The sequence below is a fragment of the Colletotrichum paranaense genome (assembly GCF_030867605.1).
Source record: "Colletotrichum paranaense strain IMI 384185 chromosome Unknown Scaffold_9.1, whole genome shotgun sequence".
Classification (NCBI taxonomy): Eukaryota; Fungi; Ascomycota; class Sordariomycetes; order Glomerellales; family Glomerellaceae; genus Colletotrichum; species Colletotrichum paranaense.
Window position 1 is genome coordinate 1463180 of NW_026848967.1, and position 14850 is coordinate 1478029.

General features: G+C 54.0%; 3 protein-coding genes across 3 annotated transcripts; 2 read left to right on the forward strand and 1 right to left on the reverse strand.

Moving 5' to 3' along the window:
- Positions 1-213: 213 nt before the first annotated feature.
- Positions 214-3913, forward strand: CPAR01_11242 (histone acetyltransferase E; the record flags this gene model as incomplete). Its single annotated transcript, XM_060495501.1, has 4 exons — positions 214-299; positions 378-1799; positions 2261-2882; positions 3023-3913. 4 exons carry the CDS (start codon positions 214-216, stop codon positions 3911-3913), a joined length of 3021 nt encoding a protein of 1006 aa, XP_060345849.1.
- Positions 3914-7510: 3597 nt separating this feature from the next.
- On the forward strand, positions 7511-8493 carry CPAR01_11243 (CFEM domain-containing protein; the record flags this gene model as incomplete). The annotated part of the gene is made up of 2 exons (XM_060495502.1): positions 7511-7938; positions 7998-8493. The coding sequence occupies 2 exons, from the start codon at positions 7511-7513 to the stop codon at positions 8491-8493; spliced, it is 924 nt and encodes a 307-aa protein (XP_060345850.1).
- A 1076-nt stretch (positions 8494-9569) lies between these two features.
- Positions 9570-14188, reverse strand: CPAR01_11244 (uncharacterized protein; the record flags this gene model as incomplete). The annotated part of the gene is made up of 4 exons (XM_060495503.1): positions 9570-12634; positions 12697-13189; positions 13243-13866; positions 13994-14188. 4 exons carry the CDS (start codon positions 14186-14188, stop codon positions 9570-9572), a joined length of 4377 nt encoding a protein of 1458 aa, XP_060345851.1.
- Between the last annotated feature and the right edge of the window lie 662 nt (positions 14189-14850).

Sequence of the window (14850 nt, forward strand, 5' to 3'; positions counted from 1 at the left end):
CGGGTGGAGTGGAGTCAGCGCCTGGGCTAGCGCACCTTTCTTGCAAGGGTTCACGGCAATTTCTTCACCGCCTTTGGGCAGTTCGCGCTTTCTGCCACACCACCTTCCTGTTCCTGCAGTAATTCATTCATCTTTTGCGACCGAGAACAGCAAGCCGATTGTCGCATTTTACCAACATCCATCAACTATCAACCACCACATCGAGTATTCATCATGGCGGCACACGGCGCCAATGGCGAGGCCTCTGTCGGCTCCAGTGAGCCCCGACAAAAGGGAAAGGCTACCCCGGAAACAATCAGGTTCGTCATCCCAACACCCCACCATCTCACCCGTATGGCCCCTCATGCGATGTTTCTCAATTAACTCATCGAGCGCAGAGCAGGATGCATCGCCATGGTCAAAAAAGAAGGCATCCCCCGTCGAGCCGAGATTCTTAGCATCAAAGAAACGAAGAGCGGTCGCCAATTTTACTGCAACTTTGACAATTTCAACAAGCGTCTCGACGAATGGGTGCCGACGATCCGAATCGATTTCGACCAAGATGTCGAGTGGCCATTACCCGACAAGGACAAACCGAAAGATCCTAAGACGAAGAAAGGTGTTGCCACGTCAAAAAATAAGGTCTCAAAGAAATCTCAGAAGCGACCTTCGAAGAGGGAGCAATCTGCGCCTTCAGAGGCCGCGACGCCGCACCCATGGACCGAGTTCGTCGAGTCACAGAGCCGTAAGATGACGCCGACGGCCGAGGAGAGCCAAAGCCAGACCCCGGCCACAGCTACGGGCGATGCAACGGCTACCCCCGCAGCTGGAGGCGATGAAATGGAAATTGACCTGGAGGAGGAGGTCCAGAAGAAAGATTTACTCAGTGGCTTCAGCCGAGAAGACGAGATCGAGAAGTTGAGGACACACGGCTCTATGACGCAGAATCCGGCCGAGATCTCCCGAATTCGAAATATCTCCAAGGTCCAGTTTGGAAAGCACGACTTGTTCCCATGGTACTTTTCCCCATACCCTGAAGTATTCAACCAGGAAGATGTTATTTTCATCTGCGAGTTTTGCCTCGGGTACTATGGCGACGAAAAATCCTTTGTTAGGCACAGGCACAAGTGTACTCTGCAGCACCCTCCTGGAAACGAGATCTACCGCGACGAGTCTGTCTCTTTCTTTGAGATTGACGGCAGACGGCAGCGCACCTACTGCCGTAACCTGTGTCTCTTGTCCAAGATGTTCCTTGACCACAAGACACTATACTACGATGTCGACCCCTTCTTGTTCTACGTCATGACGAGTCGAAGCGATAAGGGCTGCCACATTATCGGTTACTTTTCCAAAGAAAAGGAGAGCGCGGACGGATACAACGTAGCTTGTATTTTGACTCTGCCCCAGTACCAGCGCAAAGGTTATGGTCGATTGCTCATCCAGTTCTCGTACGAACTATCAAGGATCGAAGGCAAGCTTGGTTCGCCAGAAAAGCCGCTTTCTGATTTGGGTCTGCTGAGTTATCGGCAATACTGGGGTGAGAACATCTTGGATCTCATTGTGGGTTACAATGAGCGCGATGAGAAGACTACGATTGAAGCCATCTCGACGGCTCTTGCCATAATTCCGCAGGACGTGGAGCACACCTTACAGGCGCTTAAGATGCAGGTGTATCACAAGGGAGAGCACAAGATCGTGATTCCCGAGAAGCTGATCCAGCAGAGGGAGAAGCAGAAGGTGAAGCAGAAGCGATTGATTGACCCGAGCAAGATCCAATGGAAGCCACCAGTATTTACGGCTTCTACGAGAACATGGGGTTGGTAAAAAGGGGGTGTCCCTTAGACTGGTGTCAATGACGAGGCGTTTGAAAAGACATTGATTTTGGAGCATATGATACCCTTACATTTTACCACTACCTAGGAAAGGAATAAGTTTCAGTTGGACCAATGAGTCTTTGAACCAGAACATATTTGTTGAACTTGCTGGTTCCTTGATGTGCCGGTATGATTGCGAAATGCTGCGTGGGGCCAGCGCATTTCCTATCTTTGGGGCCTCCGCATTCGGAGACGACAACCTTGAACTTCACTCTGACATACAACTATAAGTAATCAATACCTTGCAGTCAACCAAGGTCGTCGTTAAATTCCACTAGTGAACCAAAAGCTCGAGCGGAGGTGATGAAGCATCGCGTGACAACTGTATCAAAACACTTTGCTCAATTACCTCACCACCGGCGACCCCTCACATACGACACCCGCATCTCCTCAACTTGCGCGACCAGTGTAAACACTCGCAAGCTGCCACTGAATTTTGATCCACACTCAGCACCTCGACGATCCTTCTTCACCTCGGCAAATTCTCTCTCATCATCAAGCATGAACGCCCCCTTGCACAAGAAGCCAATCAACCTCCTCCGAGGCTGGCCCTCGCCATCCCTCCTCCCAGCCGCAGCCCTCTCCGCCGCGGCCGTAAAGACCCTCGCCGACCCCGCCGCCTACGTCCCGGGGCTCCAGTACGGTCCGGACCCGGGATACCAGCCTCTCCGCGAGTCCATCGCCCGCTGGCTGGCGGCATTTTACCCCGCCGTCGACCCCGCACCTCCGTCTGCCGCGGATGATGCCACCACCACTACTGTCGCCGCCGGCCACCACGCGCCCGATGTCCGGCGCATCTGCGTCACGGGCGGTGCAAGCCAGAATCTGGCTTGTATCCTTCAATCTTTCACTGATCCGCTTTACACGAAGAATGTCTGGATGGTGGCGCCGTGCTACTTTCTCGCCTGCCCCATCTTTGCTGACGCTGGGTTCGACGGACGTCTAAAGGCAGTTCCTGAAGATGATGATGGTATTGATATCGAGTACTTGAGAAAGGGGCTCGAGGCCGCAGGAGAAGGCGGCGATGAGGTGAGCCTTTTCTACGATGGGGCTGTTGCTACAAGCAGCGTCTCCCACCTTCACTTCATCTCATCGTGAAGAGCCTCACCTAATGGTATCAACGATGAGAAGAGAAAAGTCAAGGAATACCAGCTAACATCAAGCAACAGCACTTCAAAGAAGCCAAGAAGAGAAAACTCTACCGCCACATAATCTACCTTGTCCCAACCTGCTCCAACCCAACAGGCAAAACAATGTCCCTCCGCCGTCGCCACGAGCTCGTCCTCCTCGCCCGCAAATACGACGCCCTCCTCGTCTCAGACGATGTCTACGACTTCCTCCAATGGCCCCTCTCCACCCCTCCTCAGCCAGGCTACACCGCCGAAATGCGCATCCCCCGCCTCGTAGACATCGACCGCAGCCTAGGCGTCCCCGACGCCTCCTTCGGCAACGCAGTCTCCAACGGCTCCTTCAGCAAGATCGTCGCGCCCGGCGTGCGCACGGGGTGGGCGGAGGGCAGTCCTGCGTTCGCATACGGGTTATCACAGACGGGGTCAACGTGTAGCGGTGGCGCGCCGAGCCAGTTGGCTGCCATGATGGTCGCGGAGCTGCTTGAGAGCGGGGAGCTGCAGAGGCAGCTTGATCAGGAGACGCGTCCTGCGCTCGCGAGACGACATGGGGCTATGATGCAAGCGATTGCGGAGTACATCCAGAAGCCGCTTGGCGAGGGTGTCGTTGTGCGCGGGTCGGCGTTGAAGGGGGCTGAGGTGTTTGGCGGGTACTTTGTGTGGTTTAGTTTGCCTGAGGGTATGTCGAGTCGGGAGGTTGCTGTGAGGGCTAAGGAGACGGAGAATCTGGTGATTGGGCACGGTGCGCAGTTTGAGGTGCATGGGGATGAGGACGCTGCGAGGTTCGATCGGGAGATTCGATTGTGTTTCTCGTGGGAGCCGGAGGAGGACGTCGTGGAGGGTGTGAAGAGGTTGGGAGCGGTGTTGAAGGCTATGAAGGATGGTGTTAAGTGGAAGTCCTCGAGTACGTTGGATGTAGATAATGTCAAATAAAAGGACAAAAAGTCAGTGTTTTATCCCTTACGACTAAAATTCACGTTGCGAGCTTGACCAATACTGCTTTGATAAGAGGCGCTCGTTCTGTGGTTACCGTGTCACATTGGTATAACTGATAACACTTGATATTTTTATCCTCTGAGAGTCTAGTCGGCCCTGCGTGTGATAAGTAGGCACTCTACATAATTAAAGAAACGTCCCGGGGCGGGAGGGGGGGGGGGGCTCTGAAAAAAAAAGAAACATTCACCTCACTTGATGAGAAGGACTAGAAGGGGCTGTGAGGAAAGTTGTCGTAAGCAAACATGTTTTGAATCTCAGATCTCCTTTCATGTGGCAACCGCTCTCATCGCGTAGAGTCCTTCTACGATATAGGTCCAATGCTATCATTTCGCATCAATGCCTGGTGGGATATATCTCGGACCTCCGAATTGTAACTTCTCATTCTTGGCTCTAGCCGCTATTAGCATATTCAGGTGTATTCCAGGGTGCTGGCAAAGGGCGAGGGACGAGAGATAGTGGTGAGGGCGTTTTCTTCATAGCTTCACTGAGAGTTAGATCAACCACAAGTTACCTAGCGATAAGTCAAACGAGAAACAACTTTCAGGTCCCTTCAGCATATTTCGCAATTACCAGACCTCGGACGTAGGGTTGCTGCAGATTGGCGGCTCCGGTGTATGATCTTGACTTTACATAAAGGATTAAAGTGGTTGCCAAGTGAAAAACAATACGATGAAAGCCTTGAGATGAAAGGACCTGCGTTGGGAGAAGTCTCATCAGACAGCGGTGTTTTTTGCAGAGTATGTGATCAGCAATTGCTTCATCTGCGATGTGGAAAGTTCGTCTGCTAAGCAGAGGGTAAATTCCACGGCTAGGCATAGAAGATCCTTTGAGATGAACGTTGTTCGCTGATTTATTCCTGTTAAATCTATTTAAGGATCACTTATACAACGCGCCTAAGTGAGGACAGGCAGGTACAGACAGATAAAGGCGCAAGTCAAAACGTCTCATACCGGTAGCAAATCAAGCCAGATAAAATGAGAATGAGCAGGCTCTCCATAGCAAAAAAGGTCAGACCCAGGGGCGGTATATTCATAAGCTCATCTTCAAGGACCTACATCCAGAGCTGGAGATAATCCCGTGGGCAGACTTTCAGCCTCGGCCGTTGTGACTGCGTTCGATATATTGGCAAGGCACCTAGTAACTTCACATCTGTAACAATACTGAGCAGCGTTGCGGCTTCGGCATTGTGGCTTCGGTTTGCGATAAGACTGAGTGAATGACATCGAGAGCGCCTCTCCCGCTTCGCTAAGTCTTTTCACCAGCCACAAAACAATTATAAACAAGGTCTTCGGAGAACACGATTCTAGGCTCGTCCCTAGGTAAAAGGGGGCGCAGCGAGATGGGGGGCAAGCAAGCCCTAGAAAGATCTCGTGGAGGCTGGGATTTGAAGGCTTGAAGCACGGAGAACTGGAGACCATCGAAGTGCGGGATATCGTCATCGAGAGTGAGGGGTCCCAAGTCTGGCCTTTGATGTCGGCAGTCTCTCCCTCGATGGGAAGTGGTCGGAAGAGGCGTGTGGCTTGAGACGGGGTCTCATCATTTATGAGGCATTGTGGTAATCTGTGGCGGCGGCGGTGGCCCGGGGTTAAACTCGTTGCGGTATGTCTCTAATGGGTGTATTGAGTCTTGGTCGGTTTGCGGGTTTGCCTCGTTTCTGGAGTTCGGCAGATGCGTATACAATGGAAACTCGATGGTCAAGCTATGGGTCGCGAAGAATTTGTCGGCCATATCGTCCCTCTCCGGGGTAGATAATGGTGTTTTTGGAATTATTGATGGAGGAGAAACGAATTACTCAAGCAATACGTGATTATACATCGCTTTCGCATTACAAGAACACAAGCATTGGAGTCATTCTCGCAACAAGACATTCACCATATCCCTCAAAACAACCTAGGTTATATGATCTGTCTATAAGTAATCACAAAATACTAGAGTTTACCATAATCACGAAGAGAAACAGATGCCAAGACTCCGGGACGGTGGAGAGGGGGCCGCATGTACGACGGACGAACCCGACACCTCGGGTCCCCCACTCCGCGTCCTACCCTGCAAGTTTGCAACCTCCAACGGGGAAGACGGGTGGTGATGGATGCATGGACAGCAGCTTTCGCCGCAACAGCTGTTACCAAACCACCGGGATCCCAACAACGTCACTGCTTCATTTTCATCCTCTAACCCAGATATCATCAAGCTTGCGGGCTTGAGGCTCCAGTAGCTACTTTCCTCTTATTTAGGTCGAAAAGCATAATTTCGCAATCGCTTGTTTCTCTAGTTTCTCTTCCTCGATGTCCGCAAACGGAAATAAAAGCCACCGTACCTGGGAGAGGCTAGACCCGGGCCCCCGATCACCACGTTAGTAGCAAAATAGTCTTTCTTTGATCTTACCATTTTTGCAAACAAGGGAACGATTCACTTCAATCATGAGACATAAACTCAGTTTAATTCTCCGGGGCGGTCGACCCCAGATGAGTCCCCGAGTCCCCCTCTTCCTCCTTTCCCCCTTTCCATATGAGCCGCGAGGATCGAATAAAAAGTGAGCCAAGAGGTGAAGCATCAGAAGACTAGACGCGGGAAACATGTCGTAATGCCTCCTTGAATCGACGACTCCTCTCCTCCGCCTGCAAAGACTGCTCATGGACAACGAGTCCTCCGCATCCATACTGTAGTCGAAATCTACTTGAGCTGTTCTTTCGATGGCGCTTCAATTGGCGGATGGCCTGCCGGACTGTGCCGTGAGTTTGCCTCCCTTCTCTGATACTGGCCTTTGAGGTTCGGGTATGGGGGATACTTCAACGTCATAGGGAGCTGACGATATCCTCTTTGATGCTTCTAGATACCGTGTCTGTCGCAGGCCGTCAACATCACAACATGTGCCGTCACCAACTTGACGACAACATGTCTATGTCAGGATAAGCCCGCCGTCGAGGCCTTTCGCGTCTGTATACGTGCGGTGTGTGACTTGGAGCAGTCTTTACGTGAGATGCCCCCCTCCCCCTCTCACAAGCCATGATGTACCTCAGCTAACAGTGATGCTATCCAGTCGCCAAGAACATCACATGGACAAAGTGCGGGTATCCCTATCACCATCAAATAGGTTCGATAGCCGGCAAAGTATCGCTCGTGATCATCACCGCCGTCTTCGTGCTAGCGAGGATGCTCTCCAAGTTTCTGAGGCTGTCGACGTGGGGGCCGGACGACTTCACGTTGATATTGGGATACGTAAGGGCCCAGCATTCTCTCGGGCAAAGAAGTTTGCCAAACTGTTTTTTACGTGAAGACGAAACGACTAATGTTTTTGTCGTAGTTGTTCTCAATTTCTTTTGCCATTTCCAAGTTTCAAGGTAAGCCTCCCCCTTTTGACACTCGCGATGCGTCGAGACATTCCAATGAAGGATTTCATTTAACAGAATATTAGGGTATCAATTAGGCATCGGTCGAGATATATGGACTCTCTCCTACGATGAGATAACTCGCTTCATGCAAGTAAGACACTTCCCATCACCACCACGCCCCGAATGTTCTACAGCAACAAATATGCCGCAGAAGCTCACCAACCAACTCGAAAACCGGCAGGTCTTCTTCGCCTTCGAAGTAATCTACACCCTCTCCATCTCCGCCCTCAAAGCCTCCATCCTCTTCTTCTACATCCGCGTCTTCAGCATGGTCAGCCGCACCTTCAGCCTCATCCTCTGGCTCACCCAGACCTTCAACTTCTTGTTCTGCCTCGCCTTCACCGTCGCGAACCTGAACCAGTGCCGCCCCTTCAGCAACGCCTGGGAGGCCTGGGACGGCCGCCACCCGGGGTACTGTATTAATGTCTACGCCATGTTCATCGCGCACGCGGCGATCAATATCGCGCTCGATGTGTGGATGTTGGGGTTGCCCGTCACGCAGGTGCTGTGGTTGAATTTGAGAAAGAGGCAAAAGGTGGAGATTGTGGTCATGTTTTCGTTGGGTGTTGTGTGAGTTTGACCCCTTTGGTTGATACCTATATTGTCGCCAACGCCTCATCTTGCAACAGCATCACAATCGTCAGCGCAGTCCGTCTGAAAGTCCTCCTAAGCCTCGAAGGCTTCCAAGACCCAACCTGTAAGCCCTCCCTCCCCCAACGCTGCACCAACTCCTACCTACCTCATCCAACCCCCGCGATGCTAACCCCCTTCTTCCTCGCTACAGACGACGCATTCTACCTCCACATGTGGTCCTACATCGAACTCTCCGTCGGCATCATCGTCGCATGCCTCCCTTCGACCCGCCAAGTCTGGCGCCATCTCGTCCCCAAACTCCTCCGTCTCGTCGGGCTGGGAAGTCCCAAACACCACCACAACCACCACCACGGCCATGAAAGGCCGGGTGACTCAGCAAAGAAGCTTCGCGACATTTTGTTTATGAGTACGAACACAGGAGGTGGTGGAGGGGAAGAGGGAGGTGAGGAGGAGCATTCGTCGTCATCGGCGGGACCTTCAAGTCCGAGTGGATCGTCGACTCGTCGTCAGGAGGTACACTGTAATTTGTAATATATACCCCCCCTTTGTATAGTGACTCGTTGTTTGTTTCTACAGTAGAGTAGAGTTTGGACATCGGCCCCATATTTGGATTATTGGCCTCATTAGGCAATGTTTGGACGTTGAATGTTCTCACCTGGTAATTTTCATCAACCGACAGCGAGGTGATACATGGCCTTGGCAACATTTAGAGCATCCCAAGCAGCTTCGTAAATTCCGTCAGCCCAGGGGGGGCTTAGTAATTACTCATCACAACTTCACAATCAGGACGACATGAATAGAGGCACAAGTGAAAAGCGAGTTTTCATCATTTGTTTGTGTATTTTCTGAACTGCAATTACCCTGGACGTCAACTGCCCTCAAGCAGCTACTGTCTGTCCTTCCGCTGGCAGTGACCGAGTAAACGCTTGTGTAAGAAAAAGACACTCATCCATTTCCGAGTCCTGTAATCTCACCTCCTTTGCACATCAGGTGTTTGTAAAAGACCGCGTTGCCCCCTCCGATACTCCCAGGACACCCGCCAGCCAACCTTCCTTTGACCTCCCGGCCGTTCGTTATGCGTGTCATGGTTATGAATCGTACGAAGAAACACCGGACCTTGGTCAACATGACCAGCGTTCCTCCCCTCTGACTTATGTAGCCGAGCAAAGGGGGTTCTCGTATTGGGTTGGAAGTGTTGTTCAATGGTGGGAAGATGGAGCTCGCGTGTCGTGAGAGTGGAAGAGAAGAAAATTCACCAAAAGACTTCGCTGTCGCTTCCATCCGCCCCATTTGTCCGCGTCTGGGCCAAATTTCCCGGCCGGTCAAGCTCATATACCGACCGACCAAAGCGATTCGATCAAGTCAGGGTCCGTAAAAGTCTGAAAACGCAAGGCGCTCTCTGCGAAGATAATCGATTTTTCGAGATGGTACACACTGCCTACCGCTCGTGGCGGAGCAGTTCGGGCATGCCACAGTAGCAGCATGCGGAACAATATTTGTGCGGTGTTCGTCGGCCGTTGATACTGCCGGCTGCGATTGGTAGTGTATGTTAACCTCAACAAGTCAACAAAGTTGTGTAGGGTTTGAAGTTGTAATGTGGACAGCTCTTAGGCTGCCTGCGTGGGCGTAGTCCTGCGGGACCAGTTCTCGGACCCGCGTCCGCGGTAGCCACCGCGGCCTCCTCGGCTGGGGGGAGGTGTCGAACTGCTTCCTTCACCAGAATACGAAGGCTCCCGTCCCTTGCCGCCACGATGATTCGGGCCCGATCCTCGCTGCCCACCACCACGCCCGCTGGATCGTCGTGGATTGCTTCCCGATCGAGAGAAAGGAAGTGGGACAGTCCTGGCATCACCCATACCGGGAAGAAGAATGCGATAAACGCTGCCGCTAGTAGACATCTCATGGGGGAACCACAGGGAACGAACAGTCTCGACATCGGAAACCCAGAAACGCCTCGGCAGAGGCTTAATCGGGGCGGTAGCAGGTTGCCAAGCAGCCTCCGGAGTCTTATGGGGTAAATGAATGCGTGGAAGCGACCCCATTTCCTGCTCCTCGAAGCATTCCTCTGCCGGCGGCTTTGTAGTGAAAGACTTCACATCGTCTGATACGTTCTGGGTGGCTGAGCGAGGTAGAGAGACGGTAGCCGGATTGTAGTGACCAGAGTAGTCGAGAGCACTTTTAGTGACAGGCTCGACACCAGGTGCCTTTGGCGGAGAGTTTGGCTTTCGACCCGTGAGTAGGTTGTTGATCCTATCTTGCCAATTCTCGTTTCCTGCTGAATCTTGCGACCGCTGGGACACGTGGTTCTGCTGGTGAGGTCCGCGCCCATGAGTTCCTGGACCATCTTTGTAACCGGCTGGGGTTGCCCAAGCAAACGGCCCAGTAGATCTGGGTGCCGCTGACTGCGCCGCCGCAGCTGAAGGTGGTAACTTGACAACGGGATGCGGTCGGGGGAGAGATACGTGAGGGTGCATGGCGTCTCCATCGAAGGCCGGGTGGCCAAGCATATCCGGGGGCGGCGGGGAAGGCGAGTTAGGCCTCGATGGTTCCGCATGAGAAGCTGTGGAATCATGTCTGTTGTCCCTGGGAGGGAAGAATCTAGAGGAGCTTCGAGATTGAGTGGCGGCCGATGGTCCTGTGGGAGGTAGCACAGATGAGTGGTCGACAGACCCAGCAGCGCGAACATCGTGGTGAATAACGTGTGCAGGATCGCGTCTTCCATCTCCAGATGGGCGCCAAGTGTCTTTGATCGTGGCTTGAGCTTGTTCAATAGTGAGCCCGCGCTCCACCAGGCTCCGATCACGCTCGAGGCGCTGCGATCTCTTCTCGTCGAGTACTATCTTGTCGCCTTCCAGAACCGAGTGAGCCCATCTATTTCTCATCTCGTTCACTTCGCGAGCATTACCCGTAGTGGGACGAGCCTGGGTGACCGGTGGAATCTGAACCTGCGCTCGCTGCGCGCTGGGTGGTGCGATGGGTGCTGGGCCCTTTCCTGCTGCTTGAGGCTCTGGCAAACGGCCCAAGTCAGTATTGAAGGTGCCGTTGCCCAGTCCGCGATCATTGTTAGGCGATCCCCAGACGTTACGAGGAGCCTGAGGGCCAGCCGCAGCCGCGCCCCAAGTCGGAAGCCGCTCTTGTTGAGGCGTAGGTGCAACCCATGAGTTGGGCTGCCTTGCCTCCGAGCCACTTGGTCGTCTCGCATGCTCTCCGCCTGCGGTGACGGGTCTTTCGCCGTAAGGCTTGTCCTTGGCGTTGGCGGGAGTTGAAGGGACAGCCGATGTATCGGGACCCGCGGCAGGCGGCTGTGAACCGGCTTCCTGGGCAGTGGAACCGTCTTGTCGAGATTGCGCCTGTGCTGGGGCCGCGTTGGAACTCTCTGGTGAAGCCTCCTTCTTGTCACTTTTGCGTTCTGGGGCTGGCCCCATGGCTTCCAACTTCGCCGCAATGCGCGCTTTCCTCGCAGCTTCCTCACGAGCCTCCTCTTCGCGTCGCCTCTGCATTGCCAATTCGCGTTTCTCACGCATGACCTTCTTCTGCATCTCGAGATCCTCCTCCAATCGCGCCATCGGTGGCGGTGGGGCTGGTCTTCCGTCTGTCTGAGGGCCAGCTGAGTGTAGGGTGGCATGGTTGGTTCCGGGGGATGGTCGAGGTTGCCACTGCTGGTTGCCGTGCATCCGAGGACCATGTTGTAAGCCCGAAGGCGAAAAGTTCCGCGGGGACATGGGACTTTCAACCGAGCCAGCCATAGAGCCCCTACGAGCACTCAGCAGGTCCTGGGGAGGACCCGGAAGCTCATGTCCCTTGCCTGGCCGTTGCAAGTAAGATCCGCTACCACCGCTAGCAACAGAAGATCCACGGCGCCTACCCATGGGACCGTCGGGCACAGAGTTCCTGCTCGTTTGGAAAGCGGCAGAGGGCTCCGGATGATCGGATTGGGACGGGCGTTGTAACACTGCCGGCTGCCTAGGATGGACGTCAGATCGGAAGGAGCCTCTTCGATCGGCCGGGACCGGCTCATATCGCCCAGATTGCGAGTTAAACAGTTCTCGGTTTCCGCCCGGAGGACCACCTTCTCTCCAAGCTGATCGGTTGAAGTCATCAGCAGCAATCTCCTTGGCATGGTAGGGCGGAACGTTATTATTAGTCGCGTGGTCTCTCGGGGGGTATCTCGCGCCTTGCTGAGGAGCAGGCGGCCCGGCGATGACTGGCGGAGGAGCCTTCTCGACGGGGGGCAGAGGTGCCCAGGGCGATTTCACTGGCGTCGGAGGTGCAGGTGGTTTGGCGACGAGCGTAGGCTTTTCGGCAGACCCAGCCTTGAGGATGAGCCCTTTGCCAGATGCAAGCCCGCCAGTCTTAATCGAGGGCGAAGCGGTGGTTCGAGGCGGTGGTACAGGAGATTTCGGTTTCTCCAAGACCTTCTCTTTCGGTGGCGCAGGAGTCGGCTCGGGCGGCGGCGGCGGCGCAGGTACTTCGTCGGGATGCGGGAGGGTGGTCTTGGTACCATCGGTCCAGGTGATGGTCTCGGGGGCCCAGTCGTCGTCGTCGTCTTCTATATCTGCCCAATTTCCCTGTGCCGACTGTCCGCTTTCGGGGGCAAGACGGCTTGCCATATGGATACCATACTTCTTAAGTTCTTCATCCGTAAGCTTTTTGGGTTCCGGGGTAGGGACAGCTGAGGTTCGTTATATTAGCACATGAGCGCAACCACCCTCAAAGACCTAGTAGTCGCCTTACGTCGATTCTTGTTCCATACTGCGCTGGGGTCAGGGCCGGCGGCAGGCTTGGCGCCGTTGGCAGCCGCTTTGAGTCCTGGTGAAGAACCTGTGCCAGTGCCCGACTTTGCGACTAGCCTCGGCCGTGAAGACAGAGTCGAGGTTCCTGATGGCGAGGAGCTCAGGATCGAGGTCGAATTCGTCTTTTCGCCGGGTTTGGTCGCCGAGGAAATGGTAGGGCCCTTTGATGCTAGGAAGGTCTTGTTGACCGAGACAGCCTTGAAGGTTGCGGGCTTCTTGACAGCCGACGACGTCCTGCCGTGTCCCTTTTCTCCATCTCGAGCCGCCCGTGATGCCTCCGTATCCGACCCTCCACTAACACTAACATCTGCTGAATTGAGTTGATCTTCGACACCGGTGATGTGCTTATTCTCTAAGTCATCGACGGCGGGACTACCGTTCAGTTTCGCGCGATTTGGACCGACATTTTGGGAGTCGATGTCAGCGTCGTTAGTCTGTTCGGCGGAGGGTTCCGAAAGGATCCTAGGTTAGCCAAAGGGCAAGCGACAGAGTGAAGGGTGAGGTTCGCATGGGGTGGAATGACGAATGAAGACGAGTGAAGAGGGGACGCGGGGATCATCCGGCGATGGGGCAGGGCGCCAGCGGTGTGAGGCTGGGGCTGCTGGGGAGGAGGGGAAAAGAGGGAACTCACGAGCTTGGGGTCAGAATGGACAGAAGCATCAACGGGGGCGGCGAGGGTGGCTTCAGTTGCCATCATACGTCGTCGGATGTTCTGCGCTGGAAGAGCGAGGTTTGGCTTTTCCGAGCTCGAGTCACTAGAAGGACTTGTTCTGGATGTGTGGGTGTGTAAGATCGTTGAAGGCCGAGATGGTGGTGGTTGGTGGTTGGTCGGATTTGGTGATGGAGTACTAGGTATGTATGGGCCGGGGGGAGCGACGAGTCGCAGAAATCGAGCGGTTTCGTGTATTCGAATCGCGGGGCGAATGCGATCGTGGGAGTCGCGGATTCGGATAGTTCCCCTACCAGCAAGACGTACGTCGTCGGCTTCGTCGTCGGCGTCGTCGAGGTATAGCGTCCGAAGGGGAGGGTTGGAAGGGAAAAGAGGAAAAAAAAAAAGGAGCGCTGGGCTGATGGGGGTGAGGTGGTGGTAGAGAAGGGCACACCTATGCGGCTGTGATGGTTGTGAGGTCGATTTTCCTTAGAGAAGCTGCAGTCGCCTAATCAGGGATTAGCGTGCGGCAGCAGGCAGGGGGAGCAGCCAAAGTTGCTCAGTGTCTCCAGCGCTGTGTGCTGTCCACCTGTCCAGTCACTGTAGTGCTGCTCCAGTGCTCAGTCGCTGTCCACTGCGAGGGGAGAGAGGCAGGCAAGGTGAGGGAAAACAGTGGGGACGCGATGGGTACCTGCCCGCCAACGTGGTCACTGGGTGCCCAAGAAGGCTGTGACAGTGTGTCAGCCTCGTGCACTGTGGCCTTCAAACACTGTGTTTTGGTCATGGCTCAGCTCGGCCTAGTGCGGAAAGCGCTGGCTTTGCGGGCTGGGGAAGGCAACGCCGGCGGGAGGAAACAACGCGGGATCCCCCGACATCCCAATGGGCTATTCTTGGATCCAGTGTGCCAGTGCATTGATGAGCGCCTCTCCGTCTGAGCATTCATGGACGCACTTCTCTGACTGACAGTTGTTTTATCTGTCTGTAATACTGATTGAAACTAATGGCATTCTCGTTGCTTTGAGACTAACTTCGAATTATCTTAACAATCGTAAGGCAGACAGCACCTGGCAAACCAAACTCAATGGTGGCCTCATATTCATTACTGATCGGTGTCGCCCGTGTCTTCTCTTCTCGAGTGTATACATTACATCACATCACATCGGGTTTCTTGGGAAGTTTGAGCCGGATGAGCATTACGCAATACCACTCAGTTAATCTTTAGACTAGCTGAAACAAACTCTCGGCTCGACTTGTCAGCGGCTCTACAAAAGACCGAGAACGAGAACATCCCAGGCCATCCTCTTTTTGTTCATGTCTTTTCATCAGACCGCGCTTTTCTCTCTGTCCATTTCACATTCGAGGGAGGAATACACGCTGGACACGAAAAAGGAAATTTGCCGAGGAGCCTCCTCCTGGAGAATAGGTTCTAATTCTTATATACACGGT